General features: G+C 34.8%; 1 protein-coding gene across 4 annotated transcripts in view; it reads right to left on the bottom strand.

Moving 5' to 3' along the window:
- Positions 1 to 21,392, bottom strand: part of Glra3 (glycine receptor alpha 3) — a 168,809-nt gene that overhangs the window by 43,151 nt on the left and 104,266 nt on the right. For all 4 annotated transcript variants that reach the window (XM_033765436.1, XM_010629816.2, XM_033765434.1 and 1 more), the window contains exons 6-8: positions 17,123 to 17,260; positions 13,240 to 13,454; positions 1,342 to 1,485 (exon numbers count right to left, since the gene is read on the bottom strand). In XM_033765436.1, coding sequence (XP_033621327.1) covers positions 1,342 to 1,485; positions 13,240 to 13,454; positions 17,123 to 17,260 — 497 coding nt within the window. The remainder of the gene's footprint in view (positions 1 to 1,341; positions 1,486 to 13,239; positions 13,455 to 17,122; positions 17,261 to 21,392) is intronic.

Below are 21,392 nucleotides of genomic sequence, written 5' to 3'. Positions count from 1 at the left end.
ATCCAGACGAAGGTGGAGAAAGCAGATAAGGAAAACTTAATCTCTCCACCATAGTACATTTCAATATACAAATAATATGCCTTCATTTTCATAAATCATATGTGAGCTCAGACACTGTTTTCTGTCCCACTGTTGATGTTCTTTGCAGGCAGCAGTTTTGGGGTGTTTGTTTACTAGTTCAGTGATAACTTTTGGAGGACTTATTAAAAATGTTTGTTACTGCTTTAGAATATGTTTGACACTGAGTGGATTCAAGGAATCAAAACTTACTGCTTTAGAAACAGTTTGATTATATAGGTAGTCAATAATTCAGAAACCATGAAACTTTTAGAAATCTTTAATAAAATTATACTGTACACACAGATCAGTGTCTTTAAGATTTATGTTTTGACTTAATTATTCCAGTTTATTGTACCTGGCTATAATTACCCTGGCAACTTTGACATTATTTTGTTTCTCTAAAATTCCACTTGTTTTAAAAATGTCAGTTGGCACATTCACAATAGAGGAAATAAATTTGCTGTATTTTTTTATCAAGAGAAACTCTTATCTTACAGAAAAGGAAAGGTTGTAGTCAAAACCATGGGCCTATAAAGGAGATGCCATTACTGGACTTAACAGAAAGAAGCACCCTATTCCAAACCTTCAAATCCAGGTAGAAGGTTACTTCTACAATTTTCCATGGTTTCCTAAAGATCTAAATAAAAAGTTTTTTCCAGTTTCTGGGACTGAAACTCAAGACCTCTTGCTTGCCAAGTTGGCATGGCAAAACTGAACAAAATCACTGGCCCTAAATAAATTTTCTTTTATCAGATGATAGTAAGGCACACTAGTACTTAATTGTGGTTTCTGAAGAAATAGTTTAAGAATGTGAAAATACCCATAAAGGAGATCAAGTAGTCTTGCGTGAAGTTATATCATGATATTAATAAGTAATATTCTATGGGAACTAAGCCTACAGGAATTATTCAGTAGAGGAACAACATTAATAATTATACCTATGACATATCAAGTAAAACCATGAGAAATACTAACACTGCAAGTTAAAATATGATCTATTTCATTCATTCATATAAAAAAGATGTTGCTCCTAGAAGTACATTAGAGAAGTTGATAAAGCTCTCATGCTATCAGATACCTTGTTAAAGTATAGCAAATTGTCAACGTTTTCTCCCTAAAGCTACTTTGATACTTAAAGTTTTAAGTGGACAGAAATAAAGGAATACACTGTCATTTAGTCCCCAATACCAATTTCTTTCCTGTGTATCTCCATTAAATATAAAACATTCACTTTCCAGCAAAAATGATATTCCACCAAACCCAATACATTTAATCACTTACCTTATTCTTTCTCTTTCGTCGAAATCGCAGGAGTTCCTTGTGTTGTCTTGATACAAAATTTACAGCTGCGTACTCCAGAAGCGCAGAAAACACAAAAAGGAGACACACCGCCATCCAAATATCAATGGCTTTGACATAGGAAACCTAGCCAAGAAAGAAAGATAAAGTGGGCATATTGGCTTATATTGTTACTTCCTTTGAGAGTGAAACTGAAGCTTTCTGATTCTTTGTATCATTTATGTATCAGTTTTAAAAGGAAACATCAATAATTTTTAAGACTTTCTCAAATAGTAGTTTTTGTAATTTGTATGTACTAGTTTTATATTTAAAACTTGTATGTATTCAGTTACCTTTTAAAAAATTTAGTCATTAGCCCAACAGTACAATGAAGGAAAAAATGAAATATAAATTACCTTTAGGATGGTATAATGCTTGAAGTATAACGTGACACTGAAATATGTTATAATACTGATAACTCTTTAGGATTATAGTTTTATAACTTTTTTACTCTGAATACTTTTAATTTTATAATTGTATTTATTTTGTTAAGATGTTTTTTCAATGAATGTATTAATAAACACTTGTTTTTTTTTTTACTACTCATTTTGAAATATTTTCACCAACATATAATAGGAATAGTAAAGTGAATTTCTGGCTTCCTCAGTTATTAGTGCAATATTTGACTATTTATCACTTTGTCTTCTGTGATACACATCGTGCATACATTTCTTCCCTACTGAATTATTTGAATATCATTGCAGACATGGTATCATGTACTAAACAAAATTAGAAATTTAGCATTGAGAAAGCACTATCATCTCATCCTAACACCCGGTTCCCATTTACCAACTGTCCAGCACTATGCTGTTTTAATTTTTTGTTGTTGTTGCTGTTTAGCCTACTATTTAATCCAAGGTCACTCGTTGGATTTCCTTGTCAGGTTTTGTTAGCCTGCACTGTGGAGCCTTTGCTTAGTCTTTTATTCCTTTTTGTGATGTTGGTACTTTCGAGTAAAGGCCAAATGTTTTGATGAGTGTCTCCCTTAAAGTTTGCTTTTTTAAGTAGGAATTTCTCCACAGTGATGACCCGCTTTTTGTATCCACTCAGGAGTTACAAAATTTTGTGTCTGCTCGGTTTCTTTTTTCTTTTTTTGGTACTGTGGATCAGATTTGGGATCTTGCACTTCCAAGGCAGGTGGCGGAACCACTAAGCTAAATCCCCAACTCACTAGGTTTCTGTATTATAATTTTAATAGCTTTTCATTTGTGAAATGCTTTCAAACTATGTAAATTTTGGGCAATGGGTGCACTTCAGTGGTAAAATACCTTGAGTTTAATCCCTGACACAAAAGAAAAACAAATATTACATCATTTTAAACTTTCACATTAGATTTAGGTTAGATTTAGCATTCACTGATAATTTTTTATCTGAATTCATCATAACAGTGAGGGCTACCAAATAGTGATTTCTAATTCTATCATTTATCTATATTTACAGTGTTCATTAGCATTATACCATGTAGAAAATTTCTGTCTCTTACATCTTTACTCATTCATTTATTTGTGTCAATAGAGATTTATAGATATCTCTTTTATTCAATAGGATATGACACATTGTCATCCTTATTGAGTTTGAAGCTCCTGTTATTCCTGGTTGGGCCAGTAAGAACCTCCTAAAGCGCATCTATCCACTGACAAGTTTCCTTTATTATTTGGACGTTTTATCACTTTCTGGCACAACATATTCCACCTTCATCTTCTCCTCCATTGTCTGACTCAGTCCTTTGTCCAACATACAATTAATATCTCACTTTGGTTGACCATCATCTTAGACTGTATTATCTTGGCCCTCGTTGTCTCCTTGGTTCTGTTTCCATCCCTCAAGCCCTAACCCCACCCCACACCAGTCTTTGTCTTGTTTCTTTACCCTGTTTTGTATTCCTGAGAAGCCTGCTATATCCTTAACCTCTGTTCCATCCACCCCAGCTAAGCTCCTTCATCTTGAACATTTCCTAAACTCTGACCCTACAGGCCATTCTATCTCTTGATACCTCTTAGGCAGTATTAAGAAGGATAAGGAAAATAATGGAGATGATAGGCAACATTTTTATCTTTTAAGGGAAGGTTAACACAAAGAAAGGCATAGGAAAAAGCAAAATTAGTAAAAAGAACTAGATTTATATTTTCTAGAAATGGACTTATACAGACTTAAGTCCATTTGAAAAAGTACTTCTGTAATCTTTAAGAAACTGCTTTAATACACCTAGGTTAATGGGGCAATGATTTGAAATTAGAACTGAATGAATACACTTTTTTCTTTTTTCTTTCTTTCTTTCTCTTTATCTCTCTCTTTCTTCTTTCTTTTTTACCAGGAATTGAACTCTGGTCCTTGTGCTTACAAGGCAGAACCACTGAGCTGACTCTCCAGCCCTACATTTTTTAAATAAAATTCACCAGGTTGAAATTTGCTTTAAGTATCAGGGTCCCTTTTGTGTGTGTACATTCTGAAGTTCCGGGGTGAACTTTAACATAGAAGCGATGTGAACAAAAATGTTACCCCTTGTGAGGTAAGCATGAGATACTTTTATTCTATACTTCATTACTTCCAATTAGATGTGAAGATCCTATCCTTTTACAAGAATTAGAATTAAATTCATGTGTGTGAAAGGTAGGAAGATTTCTGACCCCCAAGTTGCCCTGAAGCCTGTTTCTCTATGATAAGAACAATTATCACTTTCTCTGAGAAGATACAGATCTAGAAGAGAAAAAAGCCAGGGTAGGTTCCAACACAGTTTTACTGGAGCTTTCTGTCACTGTGACAGAATACCAGAGAAAATAAACTCAAAAAAAAAAAAGGAAAGATTAATTTTGGTTTCTGGTTTGCGAGTTTTCAGCTCATGGTGGACTTGTTCCATAGTTTCTGGCCTGAGGTGAGGCAGTCCTGTGAGTGTAGCGCAAAGATGTGAACAAGCAAAGCTTTTCAGCTCATGGTGAGTGGAGGCAGAGAGCAGAGCCTGCCCTGGAGACTTCTTGCTCCTGGTTTTGCTCCATCTGTGCCTGCAGACTATTCAGTGCATCTTCCCACCATCAGAGCACCCTCTAATTGCTGCCTCACCTGCCAACTGTCTCTAGAAGCACCCTCTAAGACACGCTCAGAAAGGTCCTTTACTAACTTCCTAGGTGTTTTCCAGTCTGCTGAAGTTGAATTCAAAATTAAACAGTACAGTGTACTACTTCATGAGGACAGGTATATAGTTATCTTAAAGGTCAGCACCCTACCTTTTGTCAACATGACAATTTTTATGCAGTTTTCACAGTTCCTTGGGGATAGAGCCTGGGTCCTCCCTGATCTCTCTCCATCACCTCTCACTGTCTTTATCTCTTCCCTTGGATCTTTTTCCTCCTATGTACAAACAACTCTGAAATCTCCATTTTCTAATTAGATCTAAGGTTTTTCCTTGACAGTTCCCTTTGCATAACTCACACAGCTCAAACCTGATTAAAAAGGAATTCTGTATCTCTACCAAACCTCCCCCGATGAACAGCAAACAAGCACAACGTCCTCTTTCTCCTCATTCATAGATTCCATTCTGTTCGTAGCTCTTCACCTCCAATCCAGAAGTCTTCTCATGGTTATGTCAAACATCCAGCCCAATGAATTACACCTTCTTGCTGTTTCTCATGCTGCCATAACATTGAGCTAAACCACACAAACTGTTTCCCAGTCTCTCAGATCTGTCCTTGACACAACAGAGATTATTCTGAGGCGAGTCAGATCATATTGCCCTTGACTTAAAACTCTTCATTTTTTTCTCATTAATTTTAAATCCCAAATCTGTTCTATATTCTTTAAAGCCCTACATAATTAGGTCTCAGGTTAACCCTTTTACCACATCCACTCATTTATTGATTCATTCAAATTTTTGTATTTTTCATCAAATATTCATTGTATACTAACGTGAACCCAATAAAGACGAGTAAGAGAGGTAAGATCTATTATTAATAGAATGTATATTCAGGCAAGGAATATATACAATAAAAAGCAAATAAATGAGAGCTTTCTCAAAAGAGTATTTGAAAGGATAATAAGATAAAAGACTGGGGTACTTGGTGATTGTTAGTGAAGACTTCTCTGCAGTAATAATTATCAGCTTATGCCACTTTCCTACTTGTGTATCGTGTTCTAGGTAAAATTTCCCTCTTTTACTTTTTGGGCCTGAAAGCAATTAACAAACTGCATCCTGCCCTGACATCTTGCTCTGGCTATTGCTTTTGTCTGGAGCACTCCTCCCCTTAGGGAGCCGTATGTCCTTCAGTTCTCCGCTGTAAAGAGCAGTGATTGGTCACCTGCTTGAAGGAAACGCTCCAGGCCAGCGGGACACAAGCCACACAGAACTCAGCAGCCAGAAGTATGCGCAATAGACCTTGACACCAAGGGCACGAGGAGAGGCAGCCATACCACGTGCTTGAACGAGAAAGAAAGGAAGAAGGCTTTGCCTGGCACTGGCAACCTCAGAAGGAATGAGAAGGGAGAGTTTGCTTTGTGCTTTGGGAAAAGCACAGGAGCCCCATGAGCTCTGGGCCGAGGAAAAGTGTGAATTATGATTTTATACTCTTCATGCTATCTTGTGTAGAAAAATCATCTTCATGTAGCAGAATTTACTTTTATACAGTTCTATAGTTATGGTGAGAAAAAGAAAATTTCCTGATCTTCAGTCAAAAATTTCCTAAAGCTACGGTGTCAGGTTCAAATTAGTAAAATCTATTGCAATGGGATCTAGAAACCAGAGTCAATAACTGTGGATGTATCTCATCGCCAAGGCCCTGGGTTCAATCCCCAGTCCTGAAAAAAGAAAAAGTTTAGAGTCCAGGTAGCACTGAGAAAGATGAGCTCCATCTAAGTCAGATTAAAAAAGAGAAAAGAGAATTAAAATGTTTTATGTATACGTACCAACTTCCCATGAGGACTATATCATTATGTACTTCAAATGCATACTAATTTAAAAAAAGAAAGAAGAAAAGAAAAAAAAGAACCAAAAAGCATACCTTAAAATTAAGAATAAGAAATTAGACCAGAACATGAGAGTTTGAATCTAAAAAAATCTCATCTAAATCTAGATTTAAGTATTCTATAAAGCAAAATTTTATAAACAATTTAGAAGTAAATATTGTGTCAATTTTCTCAATTCAAATTAACTTTTACTTGAAAAATATGTTATAAAAATTATAGTGATTACTTTCATTTAGCTAAACATCCTCTTGAATAATCTATTCTTTTTTAAATGAGAAGCTTCTGGTCAAGTAAAGCATAGTAAATAATTCTGGTTGTGAAATGGGGAAGTGACAAGACATACAGGTTAATAGCCTACCTGTGAGATGTGCTACTTCTCTGCTGGTGTCGAGTCTCATCCTCTAAGGTTTTTTTTTTTTTTTTTTTACCAAGGATCGAACTCAGGACCTTGTACTTGCCAGGCAGATGGTGGAACCACTGAGCTAAATCCCTGGTCCTCCTCTAATATTTTTACTTTAGCTCTCTGGGATTTTTTTTCCTCATTGAGTTTATTGGTACATTTTAGGTACACAGTATAGTTACATTCATTATTGGAATCTTGTACCTTTACATGACAGGTCTTGGTTCTCATATTTTCCCTTGTCCCTGCCCTCCCTTCAACCCTTCCTTTTCTCCCCATTTACAAACACTTCATTTCCATTTTTTCATTTTCTCCTATTTTTTTCTTTTCCCTTATTACCTTTCCCCTACCCTTCCCACTTTCCCTACACCTTTAACCTTTTCTTCCTATTTCACATTGTCAATTATCTCATTAGGATCTTATGTACTATTACAGTTTATTCACACCAGAGAAGAAATCAAACAATAACAAATGCTGGTGGGGTTGTGCGGAGAAAGGAACCCTTCTCCATTGTTGGTGGGAGTGCAGTCTGGTGCAACCACTATGGAAATCAATATGGAGATACCTCAAAGAGCTTTGATTAGAGGTTCCATTTGAACCAGCCATCCCTCTGCTGGGTATCTTTTCAAAAGAATCATATCACAGAGAAATATGCACACCTATGTTTATAGAGGCACAGTTTGTAATAGCTAAAACTTGGAAACAGCCCACTTGCCCATCAGTTGGAAACTGGACAAAGAAGGTGTGGTTTTTCTATAGAGTGGAATACTACTCAGCCATAAAGAATGAAAAATTAGATTCTTTCATAGGAAAAAGGATGCATATTGAGGATATACTACTAAGTGAAATAAATAAGCTCCCTGTGAGTTTTAATTTCATCTTTCATTGCTTAAATACAAATTGCAATATCCTTAACCCTATGTCTTTTTTGCGTAAAAGTTTACATTTTGTAATGTCTATAGGTAAAATAATAATAATCTGTCGATGGGACGGGAAGGGAATAAAAAAGAATCAAGATATGGCGTCTGCACACAACCACTCCCTAAGATGAATGTAAACTTCCCTCATTGCAAACATGTACTAAAAAGATAAAAATCTTAAAAATGATCTCAACAGTATTTCAGATATTACTTAATACCTAAAGCCAGGGAGAGAGAAGAAATGAATAAACAATGTTTTTAAAACAGATGTTAAAACTGAGCGAAGCTGATACTGAGAAGGCACATGGAGAGCTCTAGGCAGTAAGCAGTGAATCAAAAAGCACAGGGTACTGTCGATTTTGATATTTTGACATTTGTCTTCCTGGAGGGTGACTCACAACAGTTCTAGATATCAAATTCATACTGCTTTTGATTCTCATAACCTATAATAACCAAGTGACACGTGTAAGGCAATATTTATTTTCCACATAAAATATTTACTTTAACAGATAAAATAAATGATGAAGACCAAATGGAAGAGCACATCCTAACCAAGCTACAGTATTTCTACAGCTGAACTTGCTCCATCCTTCTGGTCACCAGGGGAGGAAAGTACAACCAAAAAGGCTAAAAGAATTTGAAAGGTCACACAGTTATCTGTGACACTGACTTCAGTTACTGGAATTTTGCTGTCCTCTCCTTTGTAGCACCTCACTCTTTTTCTTATATTCAGCACTTATATGAAACTAAAATAAAGCTAGTTGTCACTAGGAATGCTTCTTTGGTGCTTCCTATTAGACCTATTAATTATCATTACTTACAATATTATCCCTTTTGAGTTAGTTAAAAGTCAAACTATATTTGTGACCTCTGGGCATTGCATTTGTGTACAGGAAGTGTTGTGTTTCTCTAACATCATCCTTATTGTGATCATATACCTCCTTATTTCCTTTTTGTCTGGAATCTAAGCACTTTATTTTTAACTTCAAACTGGAACCAGGAAAGCAGATAAAGTCTGAAAGGTTCTTTTCAACACTGATTTTAGGACAATTTTTTTCCATTGGCAAAGGGGCAGCTTTACATTTATTTTTGTCTTTTAAGGGGTTCATAGTATGATTCTAGGATATTATTAATGTGGTAAAGGAAGTTGATACTTAAGTTAGTTAAAATAGTTTAAGAATTATTTATCAAACTATTGTTTTTAAACTTACTTTCATGCCAAGGCCGGTGCATATTTTTCTAAAAAATTTGAAACCTTATAATTGTTTTTTAAACTTTAAGAATTGATGTAGCAGTACTATTTCTACATAAGGTATACAAAAAATGGTTGATATCTGTTAGTTTTTCAACTTTAGTGTGACAGTAAATCTATTAAATGTAGAAAAATAAAATATGGAATCATAGATTTTAATTAATTCCTGTTTTCATTGGATCCACTCATTTTTAGGAAATATTTATTTACAAAGTTGATAATGTTTGAATTAGCAATAAAATTGGATGTTTTTCTATGCATTCTATTATCATCTTAATGAAACCATGAATAAATGATCCTATCACTTTCTATGTCTTTTCCCTTTTTTCCTAAATAAATGTATATGGAACCACATTATTATTAGAATCCACAAAAACTTTTTAGAAAGTTAAGTGCGTATGCTGCTGCTATCCAAATCATGTATTATAAAGTTAAATTTGCTTGTTGAATATTTTATTGCAGAAGAAAGTAGAAAGTACTCAGGTCAATTGAAGTGATGTAATTTATTTTTTTTTCTTTTTATTGAGTTTATTGGTACAGTCTAGGTATATAATACAGTTACATTCATTATTGGGATCCTGTACCTGTACATGACAGGTCTTGATTCTCATTTTTTCCCCTTGTCCCTGCCCTCCCTTGACCACCATCTTCCCTCCCCATTTACAAACAGAAGTGATATAATTTAACCATAGTTTGAAAAAGTAAAACATTATTTATTTATTCTTCTGATATTAAAGATTAAATCCAAAGAATGTTGAGCTACATTCCCTGGCTCTTTTTTTTTTTAGTTTGTTTTGAGACAAGGATCTTGCTAAATTGGCCAGGCTGGTCTTAAACTTGTATTCTCATGACTCAGCCTTCTGAGCTTCTGAGACTTCAGGTGCAGTTAAATGATGAAGACCAAAACATTACTGCTTGTCTTAGTGAGCATTACCCTATTAATAGGAAAACATAATGCTGTGCTGCTCAATAAACCCGTTTGCAGTGTTGCAGACACTGTCCTGTTTACTCTGTTTAAAACTGAGGGCTATTGTCTTTTAAAAAATTTTTTACATTGAATTTATTGGTACATTCTAGGTATACAGTACCGTTACATTCATTACTGGGATCCTGTACCTTTACATGACAGGTCTTGGTTCTCATTTTTTCCCCTTGTCCCCGCCTGCTCTTCATCCCCTCCTCCCCTCCCCATCTATAAACACTTTAATTACACCTTTACATTTTCTCACGGGATAATTCGCTATTGTCTTTTTTGAGAAGCATTAGAATTTAGGTTCACTTACTGGATTTTGAAAAACAGCGATGACATGTCATTCATTTTTCTTACCATTCTCTATCTTTTCAATGCAATTAACCCCACATATATTATCCTCTCGAAAAACTTTTCAATGGGTTTCACAGATTGATTGGGAGAAATGGGAGGAACTGAGATATAAGCCTCTAAGTCAGTGTTTAGGACAAATAAATTTTAGTAAAAAATTTGTAATTTGCATAGACTACATGTTTTTGTGAAATTTTTAGTCATCTTTGAAATTTTAAGTTCTTCTGATTTGTTAATGTCTAGTAGCTCTGCTCTGAATAAGATAGCCACAGTGGTAGAGGTAAAATGAGAGAAATATACATAGAATTTTCTTCAAATTTCTCCTTTCTGCTTCCATATCTTTTTCCCCCTCATTTTTGCCTTCTTGAATATTTACTAAGCCAGACTGTGGTCCAATAAAGGAGAAAGAAACATTCAACAAATCATTGCCTTGTAGCAGATAAGATTGTTTAAAATCTTTTTTCTTGTCTGTTCTCTAAGGCGTTCCTGTGAGTGGAATACTTTATATATTGACAAAAAATGATTATGTCTTAAGCCACAAAAAAATCAATAAATTCCTGTGAATTGATGAAGCCTTGATTCTCACTAAATCTATATTTGAACCTCAACTTTGGAGTCAGTTGTTGCTTGGGATAAATGAAATTGCACGACCTTACTAGTGAATAATAACCTAACTACTGCACAATCACTAGTCTTTCTACTCAAGATTACTGTACTGGTTAGCTCCACTTCAGATTCCTCTACTTGATTCTTTTTAACTTTCTGAGGTGAACTATTAGGTCATCATTTCAAAAGACACAATTGTGTTGGTATCAATTTTTTATTTGTAAATGCATTTATAAACTATGTTGATGCACAAGAAGTAACTGATCTCTGAGTGGTAAGAGGACAGAAGCGACTGCAGGAGAGCTTTGCATGTTTCTTCTCTCCTTCATGATTTCCTGCCCTTGCCCACAGGGAAGACACAGAGAGCAGCCCACAGCTTAGATCCACAACCACCCCAACTCAGCCAATCTCCAGCAAGCCCAAGAAGGGAGCCAGATGACCGACATGTCTGTTAGCAAGAATAAAGGTGGGAAGTGAGAGATGTATAAATTATCTACTGGTTCTTTTTTGTTTTGTTTTGTTTTTTGGTACCAGGGATCGAACTCAGATCCTTGTGCTTGCAAGGCAGTCGCCAGAACCACTGAGCTAAATCCCCAGCCGAAGATGTATAAATTAGTACTGAGAGAAAAATCTTATAAACAGATTTATAATTTTCACATTGACATTATTTCATAAACTAGGAGTTAATATGGACTCATTTGAAAATGTAACTATTAATAAAAAGGTATATTATTTTGAAAGACAACCATTAAATCCATTAAATCTTAGTGAGGCATAATGAGTATTGTATGATATATCACATTCTTCCCATATTATGTAATATTTTAGTGATAAAGTATGCTGTGGTGAAGTTGTATTTATTTGGGTATTTCAATGTAAAAAATGAATTCATATGAAAGACTCAGGTAACCACCACGGTATCTTTATAATTTACTTGGACTAGTAAATAGCATCGAAAGCAGAAGAAAATTTAATATTGTTTTACTGTGTTGAAGGACATCATTTCAATGAAATAATAGTGATGTCTTTTTTAAGGTTCATTACATCATGTAATTTAGATAAATAATTTTTTAGAAGTTGTATGAAGAAAATAATTTCTATTTTTCTGAGGTTAAGTAGATGAAAAGAGCTTCTTTTAACTCAGTGTGTCTTATGAAAGGAAATATTGGGTATTTTTAAAAAAACACAGAAGAAAATGAGAATCAAGACTTGTCATGTAGAGGTACAAGATCCCAACAATGAATGTTACTGTACTGTATCCCTAAAATGTACCAATAAACTCAATTAAAGCTAAAAAAAAAACACAGAAGAAAAAAAACACCACAGAAGGTACAGTTTTATTTTAATTCTGGAGCCTTAGCACCATAGAATCATGGAATTAGATAAACTTTCATTTCAATTGGCATATGGCTACTCAAAAACAAGAGGAAGGAATTTTTTTAAATAAATGATAAATACTATATTTGGTCAAAGTGCAGCACGCAAAGTATTTGACATAAATACTTATGCGATAGGAATTGTCTTATTTGCTGGAGGCAAAATTGGCAGCACATATCAATACTCACAGATATTAGGGAAGAAATTTCAGTTCTAAATATATATACTAAGAAAATGATAACAAAAGTGTGTAAAGATATTATATATGTGTATATATGTGTTCATTTATAATGCATACATGTATATTCATGTGTATACCTGTCGATATGTAAATATAGTGTATCTGTAATGGATGCTATGCTAGCGTTTAAATTTTAAATTTTTAACCTCTAAAATAGCATGTAAATTCTACTTAAATAAATATTTAATATATTTCTATATTAAAATCTACATAGAATCTATAGATAAATGACTGTATAATCCATATTTCTATAAAATCTATACATAGACTTCTATGTATAAATTTCAATATAGTCTATATTTCTATTTCTGCACAAATTTTGCAGATACAAAGATTTATAAAATTGTTAATGTATAAAAAGTATTTAAATAACTTTTCTGGGACAGGGTCTTGCTGTGCTGTTCAGACTGGTCTTGAATTCCCTCTGTAGCTCAGGCTGGCCTCAGATTTGTGGCGGTCCCCCTGCTTCAGTCTCCCAAGAGCCAGGATGACAGACATGTGCCACTATGCCCATTAAGACTATTATTGATTATTAAATGCTTGGGGAACATCACACGAAGTATGAAGAGCAACTATCACGGTTTTCTAAAATATGGTTCTTCTTCTTCTCTATTTCTGTTTTCCAAGCATTCTGGGTTGGTAATATATTACTTTAAAAACCGGTAATAAGATACAAATGCTATTACAACAGATCTGACTAGTCAGATCTATGATATTTTTATGAATATATGTGCAAATATTTCTGTTTCTTTTTAGTGAACTTGGACTTACCTTTGGTAAGGAGGCTCGTGACCCGGAACTCTGTGTGGTCATAGTCAGCACAGTAGTTATTCCCAAAGCTACCCTTGCGGGAGCTGCGTCCATGTTGATCCAGAATGAAACCCAGGACAGAATAACGATCAGGAGACTGGGGATGTACATCTGGATAAGGTAGTATCCCATCTGTCGTTCCAGATGGAATCGTACTTCTATACAAGTAAACTTTCCTAATAAGTTGTAAAATAAACACATTGCTTAGCAAAAAAGATTTTTCTTATGACATAAAATATTACAATTTTATTTTCACAGTAATTTTGGTCATTAAATTCCTACTATAATGAAGAAACTCTAAATCACATAATCAAATTTGTTTCTGATTTTTTTTTTCTGTTAGCATCTAGAATCTACGCAAGGAGAGTTTTGGGAAGTAGTATTTAATCTTATTATTTCACCAGTGAATAGTACTTGAACCTGTGCAAGTACTGAAAAGTCTGTTTTTGTTTGATCATTGTTTTTGAGGTAGACAATGAAATGCATATTTACCATAAAAAGGTTTTATTTACTCATGGACTTTTCTACTGCTTTTCAATATTTTTTTAGACCTAAAAGCTCTTTATTTCATAGATGTTTACATCACTTTAAAGTAAATGTTAAGAGAAAAAGAATGCAAGATGAATGGTTTCTTAAATAAAAATGAAATAAGATGTGTTTACTTTCAGTAACTTTGGGCATAATTTTAAAATACACTAAAATAAGTGATTTACACTTATTTTGTATATCTTATTTTGTGTATTTATTGTTTACCTCTGTTATGGTAATAGAGGAATAAATTATATTTTAAACATTGATATTGCTGCTTATCCCCTGGTTTCATTCCCTTGTCTGATATCTCTACTACTCTCTATTACATTTACTTTAATTTTTTTCTTCTAAATCACCCACTTCTTGGTTTCATTCTCTTTAATGTTAATGACTTTGAGAAGGGTGAGCCACACTACTAATAGTCTACTCATTAAGTAACATTCTCTGACCTAAACATGAAAGAATGATAATAAAGACCTCATCTAGGGAGAGAGCTAGTGTCTTGCCAGGCAGGGTTCAGTGTGAAGGATCTGCTAATGTGACTTGCTCCCTAAAGACTGCACAAATGATGCAAGAGATAGGGTAGAAGTGATTCTAGAATTTAAAAGTCTCAACAGATGTTCCTAAGTTCCAGGTAAATTGGATTCCACTTGGTAATGACTACCAATTACAAACACAATGCAAGCCACATATTGTCCCTTCATCTGTTTATCAAATGCATATAGAAGGCTTAAAGATTCCTGAAATATATGAAACTATTTAGAGCTTTAAAGCTGTATAAAATATGAAAATTAATTTTTTCATTAAAAATAAATGAAAAAGGCGAAAATAACAAATATTTCCATGATTTCATTATTTAATATCACACTCATTACATAAGTAATAACAATTTAATGATCATTTGGATATTTTGTATGATTTCACTGTTTAATGTGATTCTCAAGAAAAAATAAATTATTGCTGTATTAAAGAAAAGCATTCACATGCTTTGTTCAGAAGTAAAATAAAGGTTTACACAATACCATTGCTTGTAAGAATACTTATATGTACATACACATATACATATATATCTTTTGTGGATGCACACACATACATATGTGCGTTCTGTGTGTGACTGTGAAGAGAAAACCATTTTCTAAAAGAGAAACCCATCATCTGTGCATCATAGCAATAGACTGCCAATCAAGGGGAAGAGATTAAGAAGCTTTTGAAGACTTTAGGAGGAGACAGGTCATAGAACTTCAATGGCCTAACTTAAAAAATACTTCTGGACAATGAAAATGAACAAAGCATTTGGGTTTGTGCAGTAATTTTTATATGGATTTTTAACTGCAGTGTATTTTCTTAGAAAATGGATTTGTAAGTATGATTTTCATCAAACCTCGAGTTTTCCTTGTTGTTTATTTTGCATTTGCATAAGAAATATAAAGGTGATATCTCTGCCTATCCTTGGATAATAACTAAGAGATGACTCCTGCCCATGTAAAAGTAATATAAAATGGAGCTTAGGACCTACAACAAATTAAGCACATACCTGACGAAAGCCAGTGACATTTATTCTCACATAATTTGCTGCAGTTTATGATATTTTAATCTCCTGGGCTATAAAGCTATGAAACTTTTATTATATCATTTTAGAAAACACCTGCACAGGTTTTTGCTTACAGTAAACAATCACAAATGTTTTTTTTTCTTTTCCCTTAAGTCATAACAACTTGGTGCATAACTCTAGGAAAAATTTGCTTCGTGCTAAGGAAGTATCCTGAGGTGTATATCATAAAAATTCATCACCATGAGGCAATATTTACAGCTTCACCTCTTTCTCTGGGTTAAATTTAAGTACCTGAAATTGATGTGTACCTGGAAACTATGGATGTGACTTTATTTGGAAATAATGTATGTGCAGATGTCCTCAAGTTAAAATGAGGTTATTCTGGATTAGGGGTGCCCTGATACAATATTACTGGTGTCTGGTAAGAAGAAGGAAATTTGGATACAGAGACACAGGCATAGAAGGAGAATATCATGTAACCATGAAGACACAGAAAAGAGTATCTGTGACCCAAGGAATATCAAGGACTGCCAGAAATGGGAAAATAGAAAAGGCAGGAAGGGATTGTTCCCTAGAGCCTCCGGAGAAAGCATGGTTCTGCTGACACCTTGACTTTGGACTTCTAATCTCTGTAACTGTGAGAAAATAAATTTCTTTTGCTTTAAAGCACCAATTTGTGAGAAGATTTTTGAGGCAGCACTAGAAAACTAATACAACACCCTATCCCAACTCAGGATATTTTCACATTACACTAAAAGGAGTGCATCAGTACAACTGTCCTTAGAGAGCTGAGGAAACTGATGACTTGCCTGCCTTTTAACTTTGTGTTAAGAAGTTAATCTTGAACTCCCTAGTAAGCTCATGTATGTCACTTTTATCTCTGAGTTAAACTAGGAGGGATTTTATGAATGGATATTGTAAATTGTTAAAACTAAGAAAGACTAGGGACTGTATATAGCAACAGGTCTGATCACAGTTCTGGGAAATGCTGAGTTAATATGCATCATACTTTACTGTAATAAAATAAGGGCAGCTGTGATGCTGATGGAGGCCATGTATTCACCATCCTGTTCACAATCTTATTCACCATTTTACTTGTGGGCAGTTCACTGCAATTTATAGTAATTAGTTACACACAGTTAGATTAGGTATTTGGGAAGAACCCACACTAGTTAAGAAAAGTAAATAGATTTCATAAATGAAGAATTCACATCGAATCTCTTAATTGTTGGTGTTGGTGACAACATCTGATATTTACTTGGGGAGGCACAAAGTTCCTGTATCTGCATGAGGGGCAGTTGCTTAGATAAAAATGTCTTAAAATGCCTAAAATTGCAGTCAAAGAGAAAGTCATGGCAAATAAAGCCTTTTTTAAAACAGTAACTCCTTTTATTTTATAATTAGATAGTGGCCTTCTGTTCATGAAATATAAAAACAGTTATTTCTCATATTAAAAATAAACATTTTATGAGTCATTTCTATGTAAATATTTCTATGCACATTTCTATGTCAACATACACAAAATTATATGTGAAATTAGGCGCCAACCATTTCTTTGATCTCATATAAGCCAATTATGTAACAATATATAGTGAATCAATACATCTATGAGCTTCAAATGCATCTATTTTCTGCTCTGCCCCTATGGAAAACACTGAGCTATGTAAAGTTAAAATAATTAAACTACCATTTCAATTCGCAAACCTCTGAGTATCGTAAAATCACACATCATAAGTATAAAGAAGAATAATCGACCTCTACCTGTGTTGTAATGTTTAGTGCAATATCGTAAATCTTTTTCTTCTTTCAAAAGAAACTGGGGCAAAGTGAGTCCTTCTGCCACTTGTACAGGTGCCTCATCTTGCCATTCAAAAATTAGATCATTCATTGTGTACCCAACTAAGCAAAACATAATCAAATGTTAGTAGCTGAAAAGGACATGCAAAGTTAAAAAAGAAAAACACCCTTGTGCACTCATACAGGATGAGAACAATAACAGTGTCATCTCACCTTTATCAGTTGAGCTGTACATCACCTGATTCCATTTCGCAAAAGTGGAACACTAACCAAAAAATGTAAGAAACTGAAGTAGCTAATAAATAGTATAACATGCCAGGTAGAGGCTTAAAGAAGATACATATGCATTCTTTCTTTAGGAGGGGCAGTAACTTCATTAATTCAGCAATTTAAACTTGGATTCCACCCCATTCATTTTTTTCCTCATCTTTCTCAGGTTACTTAGAACTAATGTAGCAAAAATCGAAACTTCCACTAGGCAGGAAATGACTTTGACTAGTATAACAGGTGTGTGTGTGTGTGTGTGTGTGTGTGTGTGTGCACGCACGCGTGCGTGGGAGTGGGTTCTGCCTGACGCCTTTCTTGATGTAATCATCTTAATTTATAGCATCTGCTTTTGTGTTCCAAGTCCTAACTTGCATAAAATTGTTTTAAAAGATCTTTTTTGTACAAAGAAAATCCACATAGAATATAGTTTGTGGAGGAGGAACTTCTTGCATATGCTATTCAGGATACAATTGAATAACAGATTTTGTAGTAAGTCAGCAATGTTTGGTACAATGTAATGTCATATTTCTATTTATATACAAGGTATCTAAAACAGAAAGAATTTTATGTCTTTCTTTCCTCCAAGTAGAAACTATCGAAACTTATGCTGACAGGCTACTGGAGAGTAGTTGGGGGCAGATGATTGTCACTCTGTCAGTGAGTTCCTTGATGCACAACGACCATGGAGGCGGCAAGGAAAGGCAGAAACTAAGTCAAGTGGTCAAAGAAAGAAAAATCTCCACATCCGTGAAGATGCATACAAGGGAGACCGTACTAAACATTCCTAGAAACAAGCTGATGTTTTATGACAAAGTCTGTGAATAGCTAGAGATACCTGGGGTGGAAGAGGTTGGAGAGAACAGAGGAGTGGATACGGAAGGGAACTAATCCATTCTCCGCAGTATCTGGAAATGAACCTCCCAGAGAACACTGAGTCTGATCTAGCTGTGGTTTTAGCGACCCCACCCTTCTCTTGGACTCTTGGTTATAACTGGGAGCGTGCCTCACAGACACTGAGATGGGAATGGCAACAGTATCAGCGGTCAGACCTCTTTATGTTGTCTCGGATTCTGGTGCCAAAGTTTCTAGCAGTGGTAACATCAGTGTGACGGCTTATTACAGAGCCAACATTATTTGTTAGAGTTTGTAAGCTCAACCTGACTTAAAATCTGTCTGAATTTTTGCTCTAGAACACATATAGGAACCCACAGTACTACCCTTTAGACTTTTTTTTTTTTTAGTACCAGGAATTGAACTCAGGTCCTTATGCTATTGAGGCAGGAGGCAGAACCATAGACTTTTGAATTTAGCACAGTAGTAACTTCACTTGATCTTATCCAAAAGGCTGAGAAGCAATAGCAATAACTTAATTTCTGACTTGCTTACATCATACCGCATTTTAGTAAACCTTGCAATTAATAATTATTTATTGATAATAATCACAAGTCATTTAATATGTCCATTATAAATACAATTTTACCTAGAGAGAAAATAGGTGTACATTTCTGTGATATAAAAATAGTAAAATAGCAAAATAAGCATCAATTCTTGTTTGCTGTCAGATGAGACATACACATTTTCTTTAGTGCATATAATCAGTGAAAACAAAATATTGAGATTTTTGTCCCAATTTAGATTGGTGGGAAAGTGAGTTGAAATCTCATTTTGTTCAGAAAGTCTACGTTTTTCTCAAGATCTATGAAAACTAACTAACTCTCTGAAATTCTCTGAAAGACAATCTCTAATTAGTCTCTGATCTAATTTATAGAAACGTGTATCTTGTTCTTGTGTTACATAATAATACACTCTAAATTATTTAGGAATTAGCATTTTATATAATCATATGATCCTACCTCAATATAACATTTAAGTTTGAAATCAGAAGAAAAATAATGAGATGGCCATGTCTGGAGGAAATTATTTAATTCTGAGTAACTTATTGGTGTTTAAGGAAAGTAACAGATGGTAGGTCAAGAAACATTAAAGCAGTCAGTTTTCTCCACACAGTTCAAAGTGTTTTAATATCCATAGGCTATTGGTTGATCGATCTCTATAAAAGTTTAAAAATATTAAAGAGAAGCAAATGGCTAACGTGATCAGTGAGCTGAATCACATTGTACTACAATAAACTTCACAAGGAAAAGTAATCTATTCAGGGAACAAAGAAATCAACTTCAGCCAATAATCTCATGGTAGCTGTGGTGAAACTTGTAAATGAGTGGCTTGGTATTTATTTTTTCAACAAGTATTTACTGGACACCAACTGTGTATAAAGCTTCTCACCCCACTTGAGTAGGACCTTGAAAACATAATAGGACCTACCTGCCTTTAAAGAGTCCGAGGGAAGGTAAAGCACTTCAGGCAAAAGAAAGAGCAAATTCATTTGAAAGAAACTGAAAATTACCAAGTTAATAATAAAAAAATGGTAACAGCTTTATTCATCAAGAGTAGAGCCAATTTGCATAAAACAGCATATGAATAAACAGAAAAATTAATGTATTATTTTGTAAAGCTTACATTCTAGGTTGCAAGTTTAATTTTTTAAAAATTCCCAGTGGGCAATTGTTACGGCTTTGGTCTGGATGCCCCCTCAAAGCCTCATGCAGTCTGAGGTGGGCTTTTCAAGAAGTGGCTGGATCTAGGATATGTGATGTTGGATTGATTTATGGAACAATGGAATTAGGTAGTAGGTACTAGAACTAGGTACTAGGATTAAGGATATGAATGCTACCTGTCTAAGTAACTTGGATAATATATAAAGGAAAAAAGAGCTGTGGTCATCCTTTGTTGCTTTGCCATCTTCTTTTCAGTAAGAACTGTTTCTTCTCTGCAATGCCTGTCTGCCATGCTACTCTTTCTTAGAGTCAGTGACTATGGACGAAACTTCTACAAACTGTGAGCAAAATAAACCTTTCCCTTTTAACTTTGGGTGTCAAATATTTTGTCTCAGCAACAAGATAAAGGTAACTAAGACGGAGTTTAGTACCAGAGAAATGGGATCATTGTTGTGACTCTGACTATGTGGTTTAGGAGTTTTTGGAGCTCACTTGTGGGAATGGAATGAGTTTGGAAAGGTTTGGAGATGCCAGCTGAAAAGGAGCAGCTGGAATGCCCTATACCATACTGTAATGGAGAGTCTGGTCAGAGTTCAGAAGATGAAAATGTTTATAGAATTTTTTCTGGTAAAGACCAAGCTCAGGAGGTGTCCGTTGTGAAGAAGAGTTGCATTGGCTGCTGGACTCCAGACAATGTATGTTATATATCTTTGCAGAATGTTTATCTACATTTTGCTTGTGTTCAGAGACTTTGCCTGAGACTAAGAAGGGGGGTGAATTAGTTAAACTGGTAGAAGAAATTTCAAGGTAGTTTAATGTTGAAGCAGTAGTGTGGCTACTGTTGTGGGCTTTTAGCCAGATTTTGTTGAGCATCAAGATCAAAGAGCCCAGTAGAATGATTTAAAATGTTTTCAGTTTGGTCAGAAAGGAAACTACAGTAAAGCTGTGGATTACAAAGAGCAGAAGAGAACTTGGTTGCCCAGAAGGAAGAAGACAATAGAAAAGAACACCACAAGAGGCAGCAGGCCTCTACCTTCTGCAGTTCCAAAATTACAAAAGTGAAAGACTTTGCTTTGAGAAGAGACTCCCAGAGTACTGTGTGTCAGGACAACAACAACCTAGGCAAGTTGTTCCTTGGAATTTGGTTCATAGGCACTGGGCTCCTACAGACAAAAGAGAAGGAAGCCTGGTTATTGCTCCAGTTGGCGTCAGACCTTGGAGTCATCTATGTGGTGCTGGTTGTAGGTGCATGTTGAATGCAAGAGTTTGGGGGTTAGGAAGGCTTCCTCTGAAATTTCAGAAGAAGGCCTGGGAGGTCAGGCAGTGTGACCCTAAGAGGGCATTGTGTGAACTCTGAATGTGAAGCCAAAGGTGCTTTGGAGACCCTAAAAGGTTGAAGGAGCCAGAAACAT

The sequence above is a fragment of the Fukomys damarensis genome, unplaced genomic scaffold, assembly GCF_012274545.1.
Source record: "Fukomys damarensis isolate Sample0158 unplaced genomic scaffold, DMR_v1.0_HiC HiC_scaffold_18, whole genome shotgun sequence".
Lineage (NCBI taxonomy): Eukaryota > Metazoa > Chordata > Mammalia > Rodentia > Bathyergidae > Fukomys > Fukomys damarensis.
Note: the sequence above shows the minus strand (reverse complement) of the source record. Positions and strands in the feature narration are given on the sequence as shown.